Source organism: Leptinotarsa decemlineata, unplaced genomic scaffold (assembly GCF_025532065.1).
Source record: "Leptinotarsa decemlineata unplaced genomic scaffold, Ldec_3_MD MMD2_tig00026307_RagTag_RagTag, whole genome shotgun sequence".
Classification (NCBI taxonomy): Eukaryota; Metazoa; Arthropoda; class Insecta; order Coleoptera; family Chrysomelidae; genus Leptinotarsa; species Leptinotarsa decemlineata.
Genome location: NW_027412681.1, coordinates 7632138 through 7652952, shown reverse-complemented (window position 1 = coordinate 7652952; position 20815 = coordinate 7632138). Strand labels below are relative to the sequence as shown.

Below are 20815 nucleotides of genomic sequence, written 5' to 3'. Positions count from 1 at the left end.
AATTTCTATTTTTTGAGTTAACCCGTTCAAAAAATAAAGGGGGGGGGCATTAAAGAAATGCACTGTATATATTTGTGAACTTATAGTCCAGTGGTTCTCAACCTGGGGCACGCGAACCACTAGGGGTTTGCCAAGTGTTGCCAGTGTGTTCGTAGAAACATCGTAGAAGTGCAATAGCGGAACTTCATGAATAAAATACTTATTTCCATTCAGAAATGTAAGTACCGACAAAAAGTTCTAGTCATGCAGCATGACTTCGTGAACAAATTTTCCAAACACGTCTGAAATGATTCTGCGCTTTTATAATTTTTACTCCACTCTAAAACTCTATAACCATACTGAGTAAACGGCTACTCCAAAGGAAAAATCGTAGTGCTTCGGCGAGTACAATCAGTTACGAAAAATCTCTTGAAGTCAGAGGAAACTCAAAATGAAGAACTCTAGAAGCAAGCTTTCTTTCTCAAAAGACATTAATGAATTGGTGACGAGGGTCAACTAAATCGCGTAGATTCCTGGATATGTCTGATGACATTGAGAAAACAGGTATTACAGGAATAAAAACAGCAAGTACTGTGCAATCCAAGTCAATGAGAGTACAGATGTGACTAAATGTGCCGTACTTCTTGTAATTGAACGATATATCTACAACAACAGGAGCCAACATATTTATCGCTATTAATGGATGCTTTATGGAAGATGACATTTTCTTGAAGAAATGTTATGGACTACCTACTGATAGAGCGTAATCTATGTCAGGCTGACATAGACAGCCTTGACATAGACAAAGAGGTGGCAGCCAATATAACATGGACGCACTGCTGTACTCATAGACAATATCTTGCTCAACTACAGATCTGAAATATAGATTGACAAAGCTGTGAAAATCATTTATTTCATAAAATCAAAAGCCCTCAATTGAAGACTTTTCAAATCACTTTGTGAAGAAATTGACGGAATACAGACACGTCAACTTATACTCTCATATGGAAGTTAGGTGGCTTTTTCGTAGCAAAGTCCACTAATGGCTGTTGAAGCTGAGCTACGAGGTAGAGCAGTTTTTTTCAGAGGAGGAATTGGAGCATTTCTCTGCCCAAGCAACGGGGAGATACAAACTCTGTCTCCGAGTTAGAAACCGTCTAGCAAACGGCCCATTTAGAAGTCGCAGTGATCACTCCACTCATTTGGCTTGATGGGTATAGAGGTTCCTGACAAAAGGAACAGGACCTGCCGCTAGGGGCCTGAGACCTTAGCTGTCAGCATGTTCAGTATATGCAGTTCCAGCCTATATCCGTCAATATAACACGGCCCTGGTAGTACTTTTTTACCACCTACAATACTTTTACGGTATCAACGAGATTTATTTATTTATTTATTTGTTTTATTGGTCACAAGTACACCATGGTGTCTGGACAAGTCACATAAAATACACATATATAAAATTGTAAATTATAAATTATTTACATTATAAAATTACAACATGATCACTAACAGATGACATATGAAACAAAATTTAAAAGTGAAACATAAACATATTAAGGTCCATATATATTATTAACAAATCTGTAAGTCATATTTATAAATAAGAGTTAGGAGTATTATGTAATAATTTGAAACAAATTAAACCAAAAGAATGAAAAAATAACAGGAAGTGTGATTCAAATTAACTTAGGACAATTCGAAATCATTTACTTCGTAGTAAGCTTTCCTCAACAGAATACTCTTCAGTTTCTTTTTTAATATTTCCAGGTGTGTATCTTTCATTTCAATAGTTAATTTATTGAACAGTCTCATTCCTAGATAATTGCGACTAGTACTTGCTAATTTATGTTGTGGAATCAGCAGGTTGTCTCTATTTCTTGTATTATAATTATGATTATCACTAAGTGTCTGATAGTTGCTGATATTTTTTTCTATGAATACCAAGTTAGAATATATGACTGATGAAGGTAACGTCAAAATACCTAGCTGTACAAACCACGGCTTACAACTTTCCAATCTGTTTAAACTTACAATTGCTCTTTTTTAGAGTAAAAAAATAGGTTGTAAGTAGATAGCGTGTCCCCAATTTAATAATCCATATGTCATAACATCATGAAATAGTGAATGGTATGTCATAATAGCCGCTTCCCTACCTTAATTAATTTTAACTTGTCTAATAGCATAAATGGCCTTAGATAACCTACTCAAAAGATTGTCTGTGTGAGTTATTGGTGAGATATTGGTGTTGCCCTACGCTCCGAGGGATATTGAATCCGTTTTGGAGAACGAACAGTGTCGAATTTATTGGCACTATCTGTTTTCTTCTATACCCATAAAAGCTAATAAGCTTGATGTAGTTCTTCCCGACCATCAGAGCAATACGATATTTGTCGTGGAGTTTTCAGCTTCTGGCGAAACAAATATTTCCTTCGGCAGAAACTCCAACAAATCTTGTATCAGAACTTTTAGCTGCCACAAACATGCTTGCTTTTTCGATCCCATTCTATTCTAATGGACTTGAGAGGAGCTATGCTAATTAGGACATAAAGAACGATACACTTTTATAGGAGTTTACATCCCGAATCCCCTGACAACTGAGGGGCTGTGGACTTTCGAGTTTGGAGTATTTCCCTAACAGGATTGTTTGCGCAGTTCCTCTGTATGACAGTGACTATGGAAACGCAGCTGCTCGATTTGGTTCTTGACACTGAAAGGCGTGACCAGAGTTCTGTCACCCAGGTGGAGCATGTTCAGCCAAAAGCTCACAATGAAGCCTCAGAGTTAGGGAAATTAGAGTGGCAATTGCATAAAACAAATTTTTGGAGGTAATTACATCGATAGTGTCGCTCAAACTAGAGAAATTGAATCAATTTTTTGAAAAAACTCTCCTTCTTGTCTGCAAAATGAAATTTGGTTGCCTAACTGATGACGAATGAAACCCATAGACATTTTCCCGTTATGTGACTATTTTGTATCGGAATGTATTGAAACGTTGACGTCACCAACACATACCGTCTTCCTAACATCACAAATATTTTTGGCTCCTTACGCGTTTGGTGGCCTGGTTTTCGTGAGGCTGCTACGGATAGTGTTCCCAGATCTGAAACAGGTTCTGATGTTATACTTGGACCCAATCCTTTTTATCCTTTCCGACAATTCTCTGATGTAAGAAAGTACAGGTACTGGTTGTGGGCGTTTCTCTTTCTTGTGGAGCCTTGATGTCTTCTAGGTAAAGCCTGTTCCACCATCACTTTGGAGTAACCATTCTGTTGAAGGCCTAGTTCCTTTTCAAGACCTTCCTTTGCACTACAGAGCTCGAAGGCACGGTCTAGTAGAGTCTTGATGATTCCTCTCTTAGTCGATTGATGGTGGTTGGATTCCTGGTTTAGATACTGTCCCGCGTGAGTGGGTTTTCGATATACAGTTGTTTCCCATTTAGTGTCGGTCCTCTTCACCGATACGTCTAAGAATGGCAATTTATTGTGGACTTCCATCTCCAATATGAAAGTGATGGAAGGACTTACATTGTTGATGTGCTCCAGGAAAATGTCCAGTTCTGCATTCCCATGGTGAAGATGTCGTCAACGTATCTCGATCAGACGCGGGGCTTCCTGTGGGCTTCTGCAATGGTCAGAGTTTTAAACCACTCCATATATATATATATATATATATATATATATATATATATATATATATATATATATATATATATATATATATATATATTGGCTATAACCGGTGAAAGTGGCGATCCCATTGACAGTTCCTCTTCTTTCGTAAGAATTTGTCCTTCAGTTGAAAGTAACAGTTTCTTATATAGCATCCTAGTAATTCCATGCATCGGTAAGTTTGTTCTATCTTCCAGGTCTCCATTTTCGGATAGCTTCTTCTATATGATTTGAAGTGCTTCTTCAAATCATACAGGAACGTTGGTGTAGAGGCTCTCCACGTCGAAACTGATCAGTTGATCCTGCTCTTTGACTTCGATATCCCCTAGTAGTTCAACAAAATGTCTTGACTTTTTCACAAAAGATGTTGTTTTTTCTTGCAGGGGTTTAATTATTGGTAGTAAAAATCTTGACAATTATGTGTAGCTGAATCTCTGGAGCTGATGGTCGGTCTGAGCGGAACATCCTGCTTGTGGATTTTGGGTATTCAACACAAGTGTGGTGCGGTGTTAGCGATGATCTCTCTTTTTCCGAAAAATAGACTTGGTATTTTTTTCAAAGTCTAACACTTTCTTTCAATTGATGTAGTAGGGTCCCCTTATGATGATGTTGTCTCTACGTAGCCCATTCAGGGCTCTTCGTTCTTCATTTCTGATGTTAGATGTTGGAACTGGTTCTCGATCTAGCTGTTCTCTTATTTTCCATATGAATTCTTCTGCCTTGATCTGATCAATAAGGGAACTGGTGGATTCCACTGCAGTTATTATTTTCAAATTGGTGCAATGACTTTGATATCCCCTAGTAGTTCAGCAAAATGCCTTGAATTTTTCAGAAAATATGATGGGAGAGAGGAAAGAGGAGATGGGTAAACTCACTCGAATGACCTATAAATAGTCGGATTTCGGAATAAAAAGTCCAGTCATCACCCGAAGATGATTGTGGATACCAACAATCGAAACGTCGTGAAGTAACTTGGATTGGAATCGTTTAATTTTTTTATTTTTATTTCTTGTAAATATTTTTTTTTAATTTTCAGCTCGTGTTGATAATTCAATTTTTTTAATTTTTTTTGGTTGTTTCTTGTATGTTAATTCAATGTAATTTCGGTTTTTTTACAGATTCTTTCAGGGATTTCAAATCAATTTATATCATATTAGACAATGGAAGTCTTGACTAATATAATGCACCACGAAACATTGTCAACCACCTTCAAACAAATATTGTTCTCATGTCTGGAGCTCCGCCCCCAAGCATACCCAGAAGCTGCTGGATTCCATCCAGAAAAGATCCATCGGCCTGATTGGAGACACGAAAAACACTTGCAACCTTGATAGCCTGGAACTTCGAAGAAAGGTTGTGGATTTGTCTCTCATCTATAGATAATTTCACGGGAAGTGTTTAAGTGACTTGGCACATTTGATTCCACCAAGAGCGGTACATATCAGAAATACACGACGGATTATTGCTGCTCATCGTTTTGAGGTTCAACTCAGTACACCTCAAACTTCACTGCATAAGAACTCTTTCATTTGGACAACTGCGTTTACGTGGAATAAACTTCCTGAGAACGTTCTTCCAAATGAATCAATTCTCCATCGATTCAAATTCAACGTGAATCGCTACTTTGGCACAGGCACCACTCTTAGAGTGCCTTAAAAAATCTGTAGTGCTTGTGTTCTGTCCTTAAAACAATGTAATAAATATTTCCGTTTCTCTTTGTTTCTCCATGTTAATCCCAAATCTATTTTTTTCACACTTTTTATGATCAACCGTTACTCCATTTCATTTACAGGTCACAAAACATTTCCATATTTTCAGATAATTTATACACTAACACGCAAACACACAAATAGACCGGAACGTAATAATTTTCACAATATCGCTATGTGTTCTGATAAAGAAATTAAAAATAAATGGTGAGTTGGTTAAACTGTAACAAACCATGTAATGTCAGTGTTTTCCAATTTTTTTTTCAGATATCCATTACATTATCACGTTAGATCACATTTTTTTCAGATATTAATTTTTCAGCCATCTTAGAAACGGTAGGTTCTACAAGAACGGTTGAATGGAACAAAAGTTACCTTTTTAGGTATGTAAGATAATGGTATTCTCAGATCGACAAAATCGACAACCGTTTCTGAGTTATTTGCAAAAAAACTGAAAATGATAGATTTTTTATTGATCTACCGCCTCCATTTTCAACAATATCAAAAAAAAAAACAGAAAACTTTTTGAATCATTCCATGTTTTTCATAATCTGGTCCATTCCATTTTTCATTGCTACGTTTCGTTCATTGAAGTCCATCGTCAATATATTTTTTTAAACGAAACTGTATATTTTTACATTTTGGTAGTCATTGTAATATCAATATTATTGACATATTACAACATATGTATTTCTCGACGTTTCTTTCAAAAAACACTTCATCAAAATTCCATCATTTGACTTGTTTCTCAGTGAGAAATCAAATTTTCAAATATCGTTGCAAGCATATAGTTAAGAGTATTGTAATACACCACATTAAAAAAGAAACAATTGCGAATGAGAATGTAACGAAATAATAAACCGTAAAAAATGAACATCATAAGGGAATGCCTCATATTACTTTTTTTTTATTTCTCAAACAAATACTTGCTCTAGAAATACTGTGCTTGTGGCAGTTCTCTTACATCTGTGGAGTGATAGCGATCCAGGCACTCCTTATTGAATCTTTCAATTCCTCAATTTTCAATTAAAATTTGTTCTGAATACTTTATCCTTTATGAAGCCCCACAACGAAAAATCTAGAAGGGAAAGTTCAGGTGAACATAGTGGCCAATTAATAGGACAATTATTTCCTATCCATCTCCCTGGCATACCTGTATTCAGGAAATTTCCGCACAATCTCCTGAAATGGACACAACACTCCAAAAAGGAGGCAAACTACGGAAACGTGTTTCTGGATATTGGCGAATCGTTTTACTTCTGATTTATATCATACACACTCGATAAAATATATATCTGTATTCATTTTCTGAACCCGGATTTCACGTAACTAGCTATAGCTGCCTACGTGGTCACGTTAGATATAGCCTGGGAATTCTAGGTCTTCTTACTGGAACCACAAATGTGCGGTGGGTCCTGTTGTTAACTCCTTGCTGTTGTTTCCTGTTTTCGGCAAAGAAGTGTTGCCCATCTTTACACTTGGCTGCACCGCTGATGGGGCCAATAGCCAGAAACACGTGTCCGCGGTTTGCCCCGTTTTAGGAGTGTTGTGTCCACGAATCGTTTTATTTTTGATTTATATCATACACACTAGATAAACTATCTTAATGCTAGAAGTTGCCCCTTTCCTCTCATGCAGACCTACGACTTTGTAGGTGCCTGTGGCAGATACCCAATGGAAAAACAATAACTCACCCAGCTAATGCCGCACAGAGATTTAAAATAAAACCATCAGGAACCTGAGTAACGTCTTCGTCTTGGAAGATTCGTCGCAATTTCCCATTATGAAAAGCAGAAATTAATTTCATTTGGTCGATTCGACCAACCGATAGACCGGTTTCTGGGTGATTGCCCCATCATCAGTACTAGGCTTGATCTCTTCAGAGTTGTTTCCTGGCTCTGGCTGCAGGTGGAACAGTGACCATTCCACTGAATCAACTGCAGAGAGATTCTATGACTAGCTGGAGTTCTGAAGAGACCCTGCCCGGTACTGATGATGGGGCAATCACCCCGAAACCGGTCTATCGGTTGATCGGAACGACCAAACGGAATTAATTTCTGTTTCCATAGTGGGAAATAACTTGCAACGTATCTTTCAAGTCGAAGACGTTGCACAGGTGCCTGATGGTTTTACTGCAACACTCTGCGCGGCATTAGCTGGGTGAGTTGTTGTTTTTCCATTGGGTATCTGCCACATGGGTATCTGCCAGCTGTAAAAACCTGAGCCGGGTGTACAGCATACATTTTATATCGGCCAAACCAAGAAAAAACTGATCCAAAGGTACGAAATGCATACATAAACCCAATAATATATGAATCAAACCTCGCAACACACGCCATACAAAACAAACATAATTTTCCCCCACCAGAGAGCATAAAACATGAAACTGCATGGACATCTAGGAAAACTTAAACGTCCATAAGTACAGCAGTCATAATTCACTTATCGAGGAACAAATACAAATCAAAACACAATAAAACCTAACATTCAATATATTACACAAAACAATGCACACTCCTAGAAACAGTAAACCTAAAGAAAATCCAATACAAAGAATATTACCTGATATAACCCAAAATCAGGCAAATTTACCTGAAGTAAGTGAAGTACCTGCACTAAGGCGTTCGGACCGCATAAAAAAAGGACAAACAAGAGGTTGACACGCTCAGTTTGAGTAGAGCCTCAACGATGACAGCACAACCAGCTGTCGAAAGCGCTCGCATATTAATAAATAGGAGTTATTAAGCTCAAAATCCTTTTTATAACAAATATTAATAATAAAAATATATAAACGCATCAACATGCAATATATAAAAGGATATTCAATCACTTTTGAAAAATCTTTCAGACCATTTTTTAACCTCAAGAGGTTGGGAGTGAAAAGTAGTAGTTCAACACCTTTTTTGCATATTTTTGAAAGACGATTTCCACAATCCTTTTGAAATCTTTACGATTATATCACACTTCACATTTTTTCAAAAAATATGCATAAAGAATTTGGAAACTTGTGTGATATCCAACTCAACTGAATGAATAATCAGAAAAAACTCACCGATAAGGGGGCTCTCAAATTTTGAGGCAATGCCATGCACTAAAGGATATATATGACTGAATTGAACAAGAATCACATCGTAATATTCAGTCTTATTATTAGTTATAGATTTTACTTCTTTCTGTTCGAGCTCGATGTCCATAACTTCTTGAAAAAATGTGTAAATATTCATGATGGATCTCATTTGATGATTTTCTAAGCTGATTTTCTTGGCTACATTCCATTCCTCCATCATTTTGTAGACGAATCCGACGTCTATTTCTTTTAATTTATTCAAATCGGGCTCATTCAGCACATTCGGTGATATAACTGTCACATCGTGGCCACGTAAACTGAGTTCTTTCCAAATAGACTGAAAAATTCTCTGATGACTCAAAGAAGGAATAGGAAAAAATCCTAAAATTCTGGAAGAGTTTCCAGGACTGAAGAAAACAACTATTGTTATTAAAATTCTGAATCTCATTTCAGCTGAATGCATGAACAAACTAACTATGAATCACTATGACGACCTTTTCATGTATGTTAATTATACTGATACTGAATATATCGTTGAATAGTAATACAGGGAGAGTCAAAAAGTATTTTCAGCGATTCAGCAAGAATATGATGTTCGGCTGTGGTTTTTCAATAAGTGGTACTGAACCGATCTTGAGATGTCTTATCGGATTTGCCAAACCTATCCATGAGAAAACTAATAATTCTTCCTCATGAATTTGTAGTCAAAACTTTTTTATTACGCATAGAATAATAGATATTGACTATTGTCAGCTGAAATATAAGTGTAGCAGCAGAGTATACAGTCCGGTTCACGAGTTCCATTTCATAAGCAACTTGATCTCCAGAACAGAAAATATGCTTTATAGATTTTGTTCGGTTAGGTTAGGTAAAAGTCAGTGAGCCTATTCGATTCTCCACCACAACCCGCAGTAGTTTATTGTGTGATCTTTCAGGTCAGATGGTAAATGTGTGGTTCTACCAAAATATGAAAACCTGATTAACTCCGCAGCGGGGTAGCCACAAGGTACATGCTCTGCTGTTTCATCCGTTTCCAGACAGAGGTGTCACACACTGTCTTCCGACAGTCCGAGTCTCTGCATATGATGATTCAAATGACAGTGACCTGTAAGGAGGCCTGTAGTTTCTGAATCTGTGTCTGTAGAGTAGGGAGGGTGGGTGTAGGCCCACTGCACTTGAGCCACATGAGACCCATTGTACATCTTCCCGAGGAGTTGTCTTCCTAGGTCATCGTCCATCCTGCCCTTTCCAGGAAGGTGGACAGGTCACTAAGAGACATCTCCTTTATATCAGCAAGTGTAGGCGAACCACACACTATGCATAGACGTGTGTCCACTAACCCCATAATATGGAGCTGTTTCCTTAATTGACAGTGGCCAGTCAGAAATCATACTGTTAAGCGAAGGTTTTTCCTGGTCACCAGATATTTCTTCGGTGATAGCTTCCCAGGGTCGCCCAGGGTTATCCTGGCAAGACTGCATCCTTTGATTCCATCCCATCTCTTTAGGAATTGAGCATGTGTGTGATATTTGGCTATTTCCGCAATTGTCGAAGAAATCAGGCCGTAGATGTCACTGGGTCCTAAAATTCTCAGTCCAACTGCTTCCTTGGCTAAAGAATCGGTGCCCTACAACCCACTTCAAAATAATGTCATTCATCAACCGAGGTTTTGGCTAAATCTTGGTGGCACTCCACTACTAGTCATGAGGCTAGTACTTGAGTAGTTTGTCCCTTTTGTAGTCCAACACCTGTTTCTGATTAAAAAAAATATCTGTTTTTCCATCAACCAGCTGTCGCACCCCTACGAACGACACCCCTCAGAAGTCGAAACTTGTGCGAGCCAAGGATTAAAGGTCTTACCTTTCAACGTGTGATTTCTAACACGGGTTGGACGATAGTAAGTTCAGACTAGAGCTTGAACCACCGACCAACACGGCAGTCAATTCGAGTGAGTGAACAAAGCACCCACGTCGAACCGACTGGCTGCCTGGCTACCGACCGATTTCAAACTTTGAAGGATGAATGAACGCTTTGGAGTGAGCTAATCCTGGAAGATTTTGTCAGAAGTGTTTAAATATTCTTGACATCCAGGTGTTCGTTTGACAAAACCTAAAGCGATGCCAATGATAGGTTCTGGTCCGATGAAGCTACTTGCAGCACCCTTCTTTGCGAGGGAGTCAGCAGCCCCACTGTCTTCCAGGTCAATGTGGCCAGGAATCTGAACCAGAGACAATTTGTTAGGTATTCCTATTGGGTAGAGTCGTTTTTGGCAATTCGCTACCAACTTAGAAGTTGCTTGGTAGGAGCCAAGAGCTCCCAACTCCGCTTGATTATCTGACAAAAATTCAATTCAATAGCATAGATTTCCACTTGAGATACAGTCGCACAGGTCCCTAGGCAGGTTGATATCTCTGTCCTGGGTCTGCAACTGAAAACACCTACACCAGAGCCTGGAGGTGTTTTTGATCCATTTGTGATCCTACAACTATCTGCTCTTGATATTTCCTTCTCCCGGAGGATCCAATCCTCTCTACTCTGAAAAAGTATTTTATAAGGAAGTTCGTAGTTAACAGTTGGAGACATACTGTCAGGAGTCATTCCCAAAATGCTGTAACTTCTAGTGTCAGCCAACAGTTTAATGTACTCTGCATTAGATTGCAATTGCGGATGTGCACAAGTCTATATGTAGTCCATATAGCCTCTCTCTTCAGAAAAATGTGGATAGGAGGTAGATCTAGAAGGATCTCCATGGCCGCTGACGATGTGGTATTGATGGCGCCACTGATGGCCAGACAAGCTTCGGCTGAGCCATTGTCTCTAAAGCCTTTGGCCACCAGACAATTGCTCCATAAGTGATCATTGGTCTGACAATCATCAGGTATATCCAAAGGAATGACCTCACAGTTGAGGGAAAGCGCTGAATCGGCCAATTTTCTCCTACTGGTGAATGGAATTATCACAGTTGTTCTGAGGTTGACAGACATCTGCTGCCTCTGGTACCAATTGTTTACTTTCTAATACAGTGGATATTCTTCAAACAACCCGGGTACTTCTGGGACGACCGTCGACATATATACAATTAAAAAAACGATGATGAAAAGTGAGTAAGGTTAGGTAATGAATTAAAAATGTCAATGGTTGAAAATAGATGGGGAAGTGACGGTGTTGATCTGTTCAAATTAGTCACGTAGCATTTTATAGTCAGATATAAATTCTCTATCATCCACTCTATATTTATTCATTTTTCTGTTCTCCTTTATGTTTGAGATGAAAGCATGTTTTAGAGTTTTGAACCAAAATAGAAAATATATCTGTATGTATGGCTTCTCCTGAATTTTGGTACTTTGGTGTGGAGAGATATTCCACTGATCTAGTTTGTCTTTCTTCCAAGGTTTTTTAGATCTGTTTTTATTCATAAACATCCATAGTAAACATTCTTGAGAGTATAGGCATCGTAGATCGAAAACTTTTACAACTTTGTACAGTTTATCAGTAGAGTAGAGTTTTGATCTTCTAAATGATACTTTGAGAAAAGGGTTTCGAGTAGTTTGTAATCAACATAATGTAGTATCGTACATTCTACCCCCAGGCAGTGTTCCAATATGTGGAAACAAACCGATTACGCTTAGGAAGTGTACATCATTATCAGATTTTTTGTCAAATATTTCGCGTAGAGTATAAACATTCCTCATCGAGATTCTCAGTCGTTTCACTACGTAGTTAAGATGAGCATTCCATATTGAGTATTGGTCTATCATCACCCCTAAATATGTTGTATCTTCTGGGAATAGTTTGTTATATCTAGGTTAATCACTTTTTTGTAACGTTAAGATTAAAAATTTAGTTTATTCAATATTCAAACTCAATTAGTTATAGTTCAGTCATGATTATATGTCACATAGTACTTCTTCTGAATCATTGTATACCTTTCAATCAGATATTTCAATCAGATATCAAGTGTTCAAGACATCAAGTACCCTTCAAATTCATCAATTGAATCGATACTATTTATATAAACGAGACACAGTATTGTACCAAGAACTGTTCCTTGAAGTACCCCTATTGTGACCTCCCTAAGAGTGCCTTGATGACTGTCAATTCCAGTTTTTTGTATCCTATGATCTAGATAATTCTGAAGTAAACGGAAAGTTGGTCCTCGTGCACCATACTGATATAAAAAGGAAAATTGGTATACGTTTTTCAGACTCATCAAAAGCGTTCACGGTTTTCTCAGTCAGACCATTATAGCACGTTCGTTATTGAAATAACTGACGAAACTATACAGCTTTTTTGTTATAACTTGATTGTCAGTAAAGAAACTCATCAGCCTTGTCTTTAGAGAGAGTTCAAAATGCTTCGCGAAATTATAGGTCTATAGTTCCCAAGGAAATTTCGTTTTCCTGTTTTCTATACCGAAGTAACAAGTGCCTGTTTCCATTGGGATGGAATTTTGTCCATTTTGATGGTTGAATCCATGATATGATGTTATGTATATATGGATATTCTTCATAAATAACGTCGTTTATCCATCTGGTCCAGGCGAACAATTATTTTTCAGTATAGTAATCAATTCTATACTTCCTTCTTTTGTTACTGTGGTCGAAGAACATGGTAGACTATACCGAAAAGTTTTTCAGAACAGGCAGTGGTAATGATTGAACTTTTTCCATTGAAATGTCCATTGAAAGCACCCAATTGAAAGTACTTCTTCTTGTGCTATCTCTCGATGCATGTTTCGCATACAAAATCACAATTAAAACGCCTGAGGAAGTTATTATATAGCGAAACACGGGTTGTGGTTTTGTAAATTATCCAGTGGAAATCTCACAATTAATTGTTACTTGAATAACAATTTATCTTCGTTAAGAGATAACTAGGTTCAACTGAATTTCTCAACTTAGAACTTCTATATATATATCGACATAGATATAATAAGATTAAAACTTTCTCTTTGAAGATGATCACTTGGTGATCGGAACACGTGTCGAGGTGTTAAAAATAATGATTTGGTGTTGGGAAAAAACTCCAGTAATATTCGTTACTACACCAAAGGTTCCAAACAGTGCATCATAAGTATATAATGTATCAGTCAAAGACCTCCATATATCGGATCACTATGCCCAAATAATTAATATTCCTCTTATTAAAGTACATGAAAAGGACACAAAGTCTAAAAATAGCTATAGAAGGCAATTATCGGAAGAAAATATTTCAACTTTCAAAATACTCTTAGCTAGCGAAAATTGGGATGACCTTTATGTTCAAAGCTGTCCAAACAAAGCATATGACGAATTTCACCAAACTATTCAATATTACTTCGAAGTAGCCTTTCCTATGAGACGTAACCAGCCCCGTTGATCAACAAATTCGTTGATTTGAAAAACTTGATGTCTCTGTACACAGATTGGGCTAGAACAAATAATGTGTATAAGAATATTAGTAGGCAGTTAACTAAACCTTATAGAGAGAAACTCAGGAATAACAATATTATAATCAATAATCGCAAAATAAACTCTACTACCAACAAAACAAAAACCATGTGGCAAACAATTCGATAAATACAAAAATCGGGTAACAAATATAAAGAAAATATAATCTACAATGAATATTACTGGAGTTTTTTCCCCAACACCAAATCGTTATTTTTAACACCTCGAAACGTGTTTCGATTACCAAGTGATCATCTTCAAAGAGGAAGATTAAAACTGACCAGTTTTAAACCAGTTTTAATCTTCCTGTTTGAAGATGATCACTTGGTGATCGAAACACGTGTCGAGGTGTTGAAAATAACGATTTGGTGTTGGGAAAAAAACTCCAGTAATATTCATTACTACACCAAAGGTTCCAAACAGTGCGTCATAATTTATAATCTACGATAGTGAAAATGAAGTTTCAAGTACTGATGTGGCCAATAACTTCAATATCAATTTTACTGGCAAACAGTGTGCGGATTTGGCACACCCAAAAACATACGAATTACGCAAAAAATACAAAATAGTTCTCAATATTTTTTTGCATACTTGTGATGATCACTCACCAACAATTGGGGATGGAAATCTAGCTCCAAAACCGTACAACAGAGGGAGAAGATGGCTGAATTGTATCAAAATGACATCAAAATGTTCGGTATCACTGCGTATAAGTGCCTCAACGGCCTCGTGCTTCAATTCACTCCCTATCACTTGCTGTACTATACAGAAAAAGTTCCAGATGATGATCAGTGGTGATTTATTCGAAGCAAGATTCTGAATTAAATGTGAGTTGTGCGTCACTTCATATTCGCCTAGAACGTCGATTTCCGTCAAGTTCTTTAATCTGGGATCGTTCAGAACGTCTGTAGTTATCACAGTAACACTGTGTCCTCTGAGGGAAAGTTCTTTCCAAATCGGTTGGAAAACTCTTTGATGACTGAGCGAGCGTGCCGGAAAAACTCCTAATATTTTCGTACCTAATCCGCAGTCTAACAATATAGCGAAGAACAACAGGCGGGGGTTCATTTCAACTAGATTTCTTTGGTCAACTGCTTTTCAGGACGATTCACTATCAACTGCCTTTGTTTTTTCACATTCATTTCGATTATAATTACAAGCGATCAGGTACAGCCTTATTCACAACAGGGAAGTTAAAACGAAAATAATTAGTGAGTACTTACATTTCATTATCTTTGCATAGGGTTATCATTCATTTCTTAATGAGTACTATTCTACGTTTGTCAAAAAACAGGCAATTGACTGCAAAATGACTGCAAAATGAATAAACTTTCCTGAATTTGGGAGAGTTCTTATGAACTTTCAATTGAACTTTCGTTGCCTAAAAATAATAAAAGAGTTTGATTTACGTAATTTGTATAAATAATCTTGATCCACTGTTTCTCAACGTTTTATTACTATAATTGTTATGTATCAATTCAGAAATGTATTTTTGTTGATTATTATTATACATTCATGATAGACGAATACCTATTTTTATCATTAGAAATGTTTAGTCTGCTGAATTTCTATCTCATCTTCTATCTTATCTCTTATCCATTTTTTTAAGACAAAACACAAGCACTACAGGAAAATCCTCAAGGCGCTCTAAGAGCGGTTCCTGTGCGCAAGTAGCGATTCACATTGGATTTGAATCGCTAGGGATTACATCCATTTGGAAAAACTTTTTCAGGAAGTTTATTCCACGTAAACGCAGTTCTCCAGATGAAAGAGTTCTAAAACAGTGAAGTTCGAGGTGTACTGAGTTGAACCTCAAAACGATGAGAAGCCACAGTCCGTCGCGTATTTCTGATATGTACCGCTCTGGAACATCTCCCGTGAAAGTATCTATAGAAGAGAGGCAAATCTCCAACCTTTCTTTAATGTTCCAGGCTATCAAGGTTGCACATGATGTGTTCCATGCTTTTGAGAAGCAGTTTTCACAATTCCAGCGACACGATTGTGCCAAGACATATTGGTGTCCCTTTTAACCCCCAAGAAACATATCGAAGCAGAAAGCGGAATTTGTCTGATATGACATTATTATATCCGGTTTGGAGACATTTATCTATTTGGAGAAAACTGATGCCTGGGCTTAAGTGGCATTGAATTGAACCTGGTTACTTTCACCCCAATTCAAAATCACTTCTAGATCCTCATTAAGATATGCAACCTCCTGCTGCCAGTGAAGATGTGACTCCGTAGCCGATGTCCTGGAGTCCAAAGGGTATGACGAGACATGTGTGCTCTCGTCAGCAAAGCAATATAATGGATTCTTGGTTTTTTCCAATAAGTCGTTGATATACAATAAAAAAAGGGTTGGAGACAATATGGATCCCTGGTGAACACCAGCGTTGATGGTGGAAGTATTCGAGAGCTATCACGTTATTCTCCTCACTATCCTCGAATTCATTGGTTTGTCAAATATCGCGATTCAACTTTTTGAAAACTATTCGAGCGAGCGAGTGCAAAGAATTAAACTAGATAATATAGTATCCAGTCCATTGAAAATAAATCGCGGTGTTCCACAAGGATCGATTTTAGGTCCTCTTCTATATATATTGTATACCTCAAACTTTGTGAACAAATACTCCAAAATAAACCTATACGCTGATGATACACAATTACATCTTTCATTCCACCCTTCGGACATGATTACTGCAATGCAGATGCTAAATGAGGACATAGCCTCATTGATTTCTACCTCTGCGCAGCATTGTCTTCAAATCAATGCTAGTAAAAGTTCAGTTTTGGTCTTTGGGGCTAAGAGAGAACTGAATGGCTTTCAATTAACTGTAGACAAGGATATGGTTGCACCGACTGAACATGCAAAAAATTCAGGTATCATCCTTGATTCAAACTTCAAATTCAAACATCACATCAATAAATGCATCAGTATTGCCTATATGAACATCAAACAAATTTATACCAACAGACAATGTCTCAACAAAAAAGTGGAAACCATACTCTGTGAATCTCTTGTATTATCCAGATTTAATTTTGGAAGCACAGTCTATGGGCCATGCATTGATTATGAAGATAAACGTAGAATTCAGGTTGTTCAAAACAATTGTCTATGTCTAATACACGGCATCAAACGTGGCCAACATATATCTCATAAACTCAAAGATACCAACTGGCTCAATATGGCAAAACGGCAATCATTACATGCTGCTTGTCTATATCATAAAATTATCACTGAAAAAGCTCCCAAATATCTATACAAGAAATTGTCATACCGTTCAGATATCCACAATATCAACATTCGTTACAGGGGAAGACTAACACCCCCCCATACACCGTACAGAATTATTCAAAAAATATTTTTCATACCAGATCACACGAGTGTACAACCTCAATCTCTGATGAATTCAAACTGATGTCTTATTGAAAAAATTCAAAAGAGCATTGAAACGGAAATATTTGAACGAAATCTAATGTACACCCATTGTTAATAAGAATGGTAGTTCGTAACATTACTACCTTCTTTTTTCTAACCGTTTATAATTATGTCTAATATACTATTGTGTCAATTATATATTTAGTACTTTCACCCAACAATTTGTAAATAGTTTTGAATATTTTTCTCTGTTATTTTTTCTGCCGATTTTTTTTTCGTTTTTTTTGCATTACATATGTGTATGTGTGTATATAGGTACATATTTGTGTATATGTATTGTGTATACATGTATATATAGTTCTTTTTTTGGCCTGAGATGAAAAACAGAGGTTGCATCTTTTGGTGCAAACAACTGATCTTCAGCCTTTCCCGTTTATTTATTGTATCATTATGGGAATGAAGACTTATTATTATTATTATTATCCATTGACGGCCACTTGCAGGGAACGTTCTTTCAGGAAGCTGAAGAGCCATACACAGAAATGATCCGACAAGCCATAGCATCAAAGTTTGGCCAGCACCCCTCATGCCACACACGGTCATGATCGGGTGCAAGTAGTTTGACATCTTCAAACAGTATCGTATGATCTCCTTCGCTAAAATCGGCTACTGCCGATTTTTCTATATGATCTAATCTACAGTTTCTCCGATGTTCATTCAACCTTGTACCCATGGATCTTTTGGTTGGCCCGAACACCAAAATGCAATATACCAAAAAGAGAAATTGTGGCCTCAAAAAACCTGAACTCAGAAGAGGAGATCATCATTCTACCAGCTGACACGGGAAATGCCACAGTGCTCTTGAAAACAGAAGAATACATAAGAAAAATTTAAGAACATCTTGACCCGTCCAACTACCGCAAGCTGAAAAAAGACCCAACACAATCAAGGTTACGGAATATGAACCGTTGGAAACCACTCAGAAGAGCATTTCAAAAACAGAAGCCGTCCGCCAAGGCTCTACGGTCTTCCGAAGATACACAGAAAAGGTTCCGTTGAGACACACAGTGAGTGCAACCTGTTCGCCTATGTATTACTTATCAAAACACCTTTCATTGCTCCTGCAGCTTCATGTTGAAAAAACAACCTCGTACGTCAAGGATTCAACTGACTTTGTGGAAAAAATTGAGAATATAACTTTGGAGCCAAGTGATATTCTGGTCAGTTTCGACGTTGTGTCCTTGTTTACCTACGTCCCGCTGGAAGATTCTTTGAGAGAGATAGACAACCTGTTTCCTAGTGATATTTGTCGTACTCTTCGAGGCCTGCCTCACGAAAAGTTATTTCCAATGGAGGGGAGATTTCTATGAGTAAGACGGTGTAGCGATGGGAAGTCCACTCAACCCAGTGATAGCCAACTTCTTCATGGAGAAATTTGAGAAGAAGGCAATCAATGCTTTCGATTTCAAACCAGCCATTTGGTTACAATGCGTGGATGACACCTTCGTTATCTGGAGACATGCGAAGGACAAACTGAACCTATTTCTCAACCACATAAATGCTCAACACCCTAGCATCAAGTTCACCATGGAGACTGAACAGGAACAACGAATAGCTTTTCTAGATGTACACGTCGAAAAGTGTGGCACAAGACTGACACATAAAGTGTACCGAAAACCGACACATACGGACAGATATCTGCATGCACTTTCGAACCACCATCCAAGTCAAAAATGGGGAATTATCAATACCCTGACAGAAAAAGGCCCGTAGAATATGTGAACGGGAGTTGAAGCATCTTCAAGTGGCTTTAAGATCGAATCGATACAGTGTGACCGAGATCAACAAGGCCATGAAACTGAAGACTTCTACAATTCAAAATAGGGAGGGAACTCAAACGGTTGCACGTGCATCTCTACCGTACAATCCCTAGGGTTACAGACATAATCGGAAAAATCTTAGGGAAGCATAATATAAAAACAGTGTTCAAACCCACCAGGGAAATACAACAAAGCCTGAGATCTGCGAAAGACAAAGGAGATCAACTATCAGCTGCGGGGGTACACAGTAAAAAGTATTTCTTTAAAAGAAGATCATAGGTTGCTTTGAAATTTTTATCTCTATTGGAAAAACTATTACTTTATGCCAACATCGCCATGTTCCACCAGAAAATCACACTTTTTTCAACTAAGAAATCAAATTTCTTGGCCTTTCAATGACATCATTCGTTTGATTATATCATTGCGAAGATGAACTATTTTGAATCAAGAAAATATAATATCATCTTAAAATCCACCACCTATTTGAAGGGAAAAATAAACTGTTTCGAATGAAGAGCAATATCAACTTGATCTGAACACATAGTGTTTCTTTGAATTTAATACTGTATCCCTTCAAATAACTCAATTCGTTTATAACAAGAAATTTGTGAATCTACATACAAAACTATATCATGATCGTCTGAAAATGACAGTAATTTTGTATAGAATGAACAGGGTTTCTTTTAAAGAAGTATTTCATTCATTTCAGTTTGGAAAAACTTGTGGTGCTTCCTATGACCCTCTTAAGTGAGAGGGGAACGAAGAATTCCGTGTAAGCATCGCGTATGCGCCAGTATGTGTTAGAAAGTGATGTTGGTGTGTTGCGTTTTTGAGGAGGAAGTGTTTTATGTGTCTGTAGGCAGTGCAATTTCTTTCCGATTATTTTGTATCTACCATAATGAAACAGATTTCACAAGACTGGGGTCTTGCACAGTTGAAAGATATTTTCATGGGTGAGTATTATAATTGGATAAAACTCCGCTATATCAGTAAGTACCGCGTTGAATACGTAATAACGAAGAGAAAGTGGTAAACTTTGACGGCAACTCTTAATTTTGCCTTCATTTTGCGAAAATTATAACAATGCTCCGTATTTTTCACACATATGAATTATAACATTTGCCGAGCTCTGCAAGTGTATATTAATTTAAACTGAAAAATCCTCTGAGTTGATTCAAGTTTGCCAATCTCTTGTTTTGAACATACATTTCATCTTGTTTCAAATAAGAGCATTTTCTCTAAATAAAATTTGATTTTCTCTTAGACCGAATAAATTTTTTATTGAAAGATAGAGGTACTTATTGTTTCGACAATAAATTATAATACAAAAAATACCAAAATAGGCACCAGTAGGTATAAAAAGCCACTTTCTGATTTCAACATGTAAATATTTGTTGAATTCCGAAACGTCATTGCTTTCTGTAATCACTTCAGAAATGTTTTTATGTTATTCATTGGGAACAGATTGAATATATCCTACTCAGCTTGAAATTATTTCATAGATTTCCTTTATGAATGTGACAAATAGGTAGAAATATAAACAAACTCACTAGAGATGAAATATAAATTTCCAAAAGAAACTTGAATGCTGTTATTTAAGTAGCGAATCATATTTCCTCAAGTATGTCTGTATGATCATGAGTTTCATTTTTCTAACGAAACATTTTATATTTTTCATTGATCCTCTAATAATACTATAACGGTTCCAAAATTATTATTGTGAAATGCAATTTTCCTGTTACGACTTCTGTTCACTTCAAAGAA

General features: G+C 37.2%; 1 protein-coding gene across 6 annotated transcripts in view; it reads right to left on the bottom strand.

Moving 5' to 3' along the window:
* LOC111508063 (UDP-glucosyltransferase 2) overlaps positions 1–20815 on the bottom strand; it is a 52927-nt gene that overhangs the window by 22671 nt on the left and 9441 nt on the right. The window contains exon 1 of one of the 6 annotated variants that reach the window (XM_074181353.1): positions 14461–14935. The exons of 4 other annotated variants lie outside the window; for them this stretch is intronic. In XM_074181353.1, coding sequence (XP_074037454.1) covers positions 14461–14920 — 460 coding nt within the window. In that variant the 5' untranslated portion in view covers positions 14921–14935. Of the gene's footprint in view, positions 1–8408; positions 8883–14460; positions 14936–20815 lie in introns of those variants that run through there. One more of the 6 variants, XM_074181350.1, reaches the window with a different exon arrangement.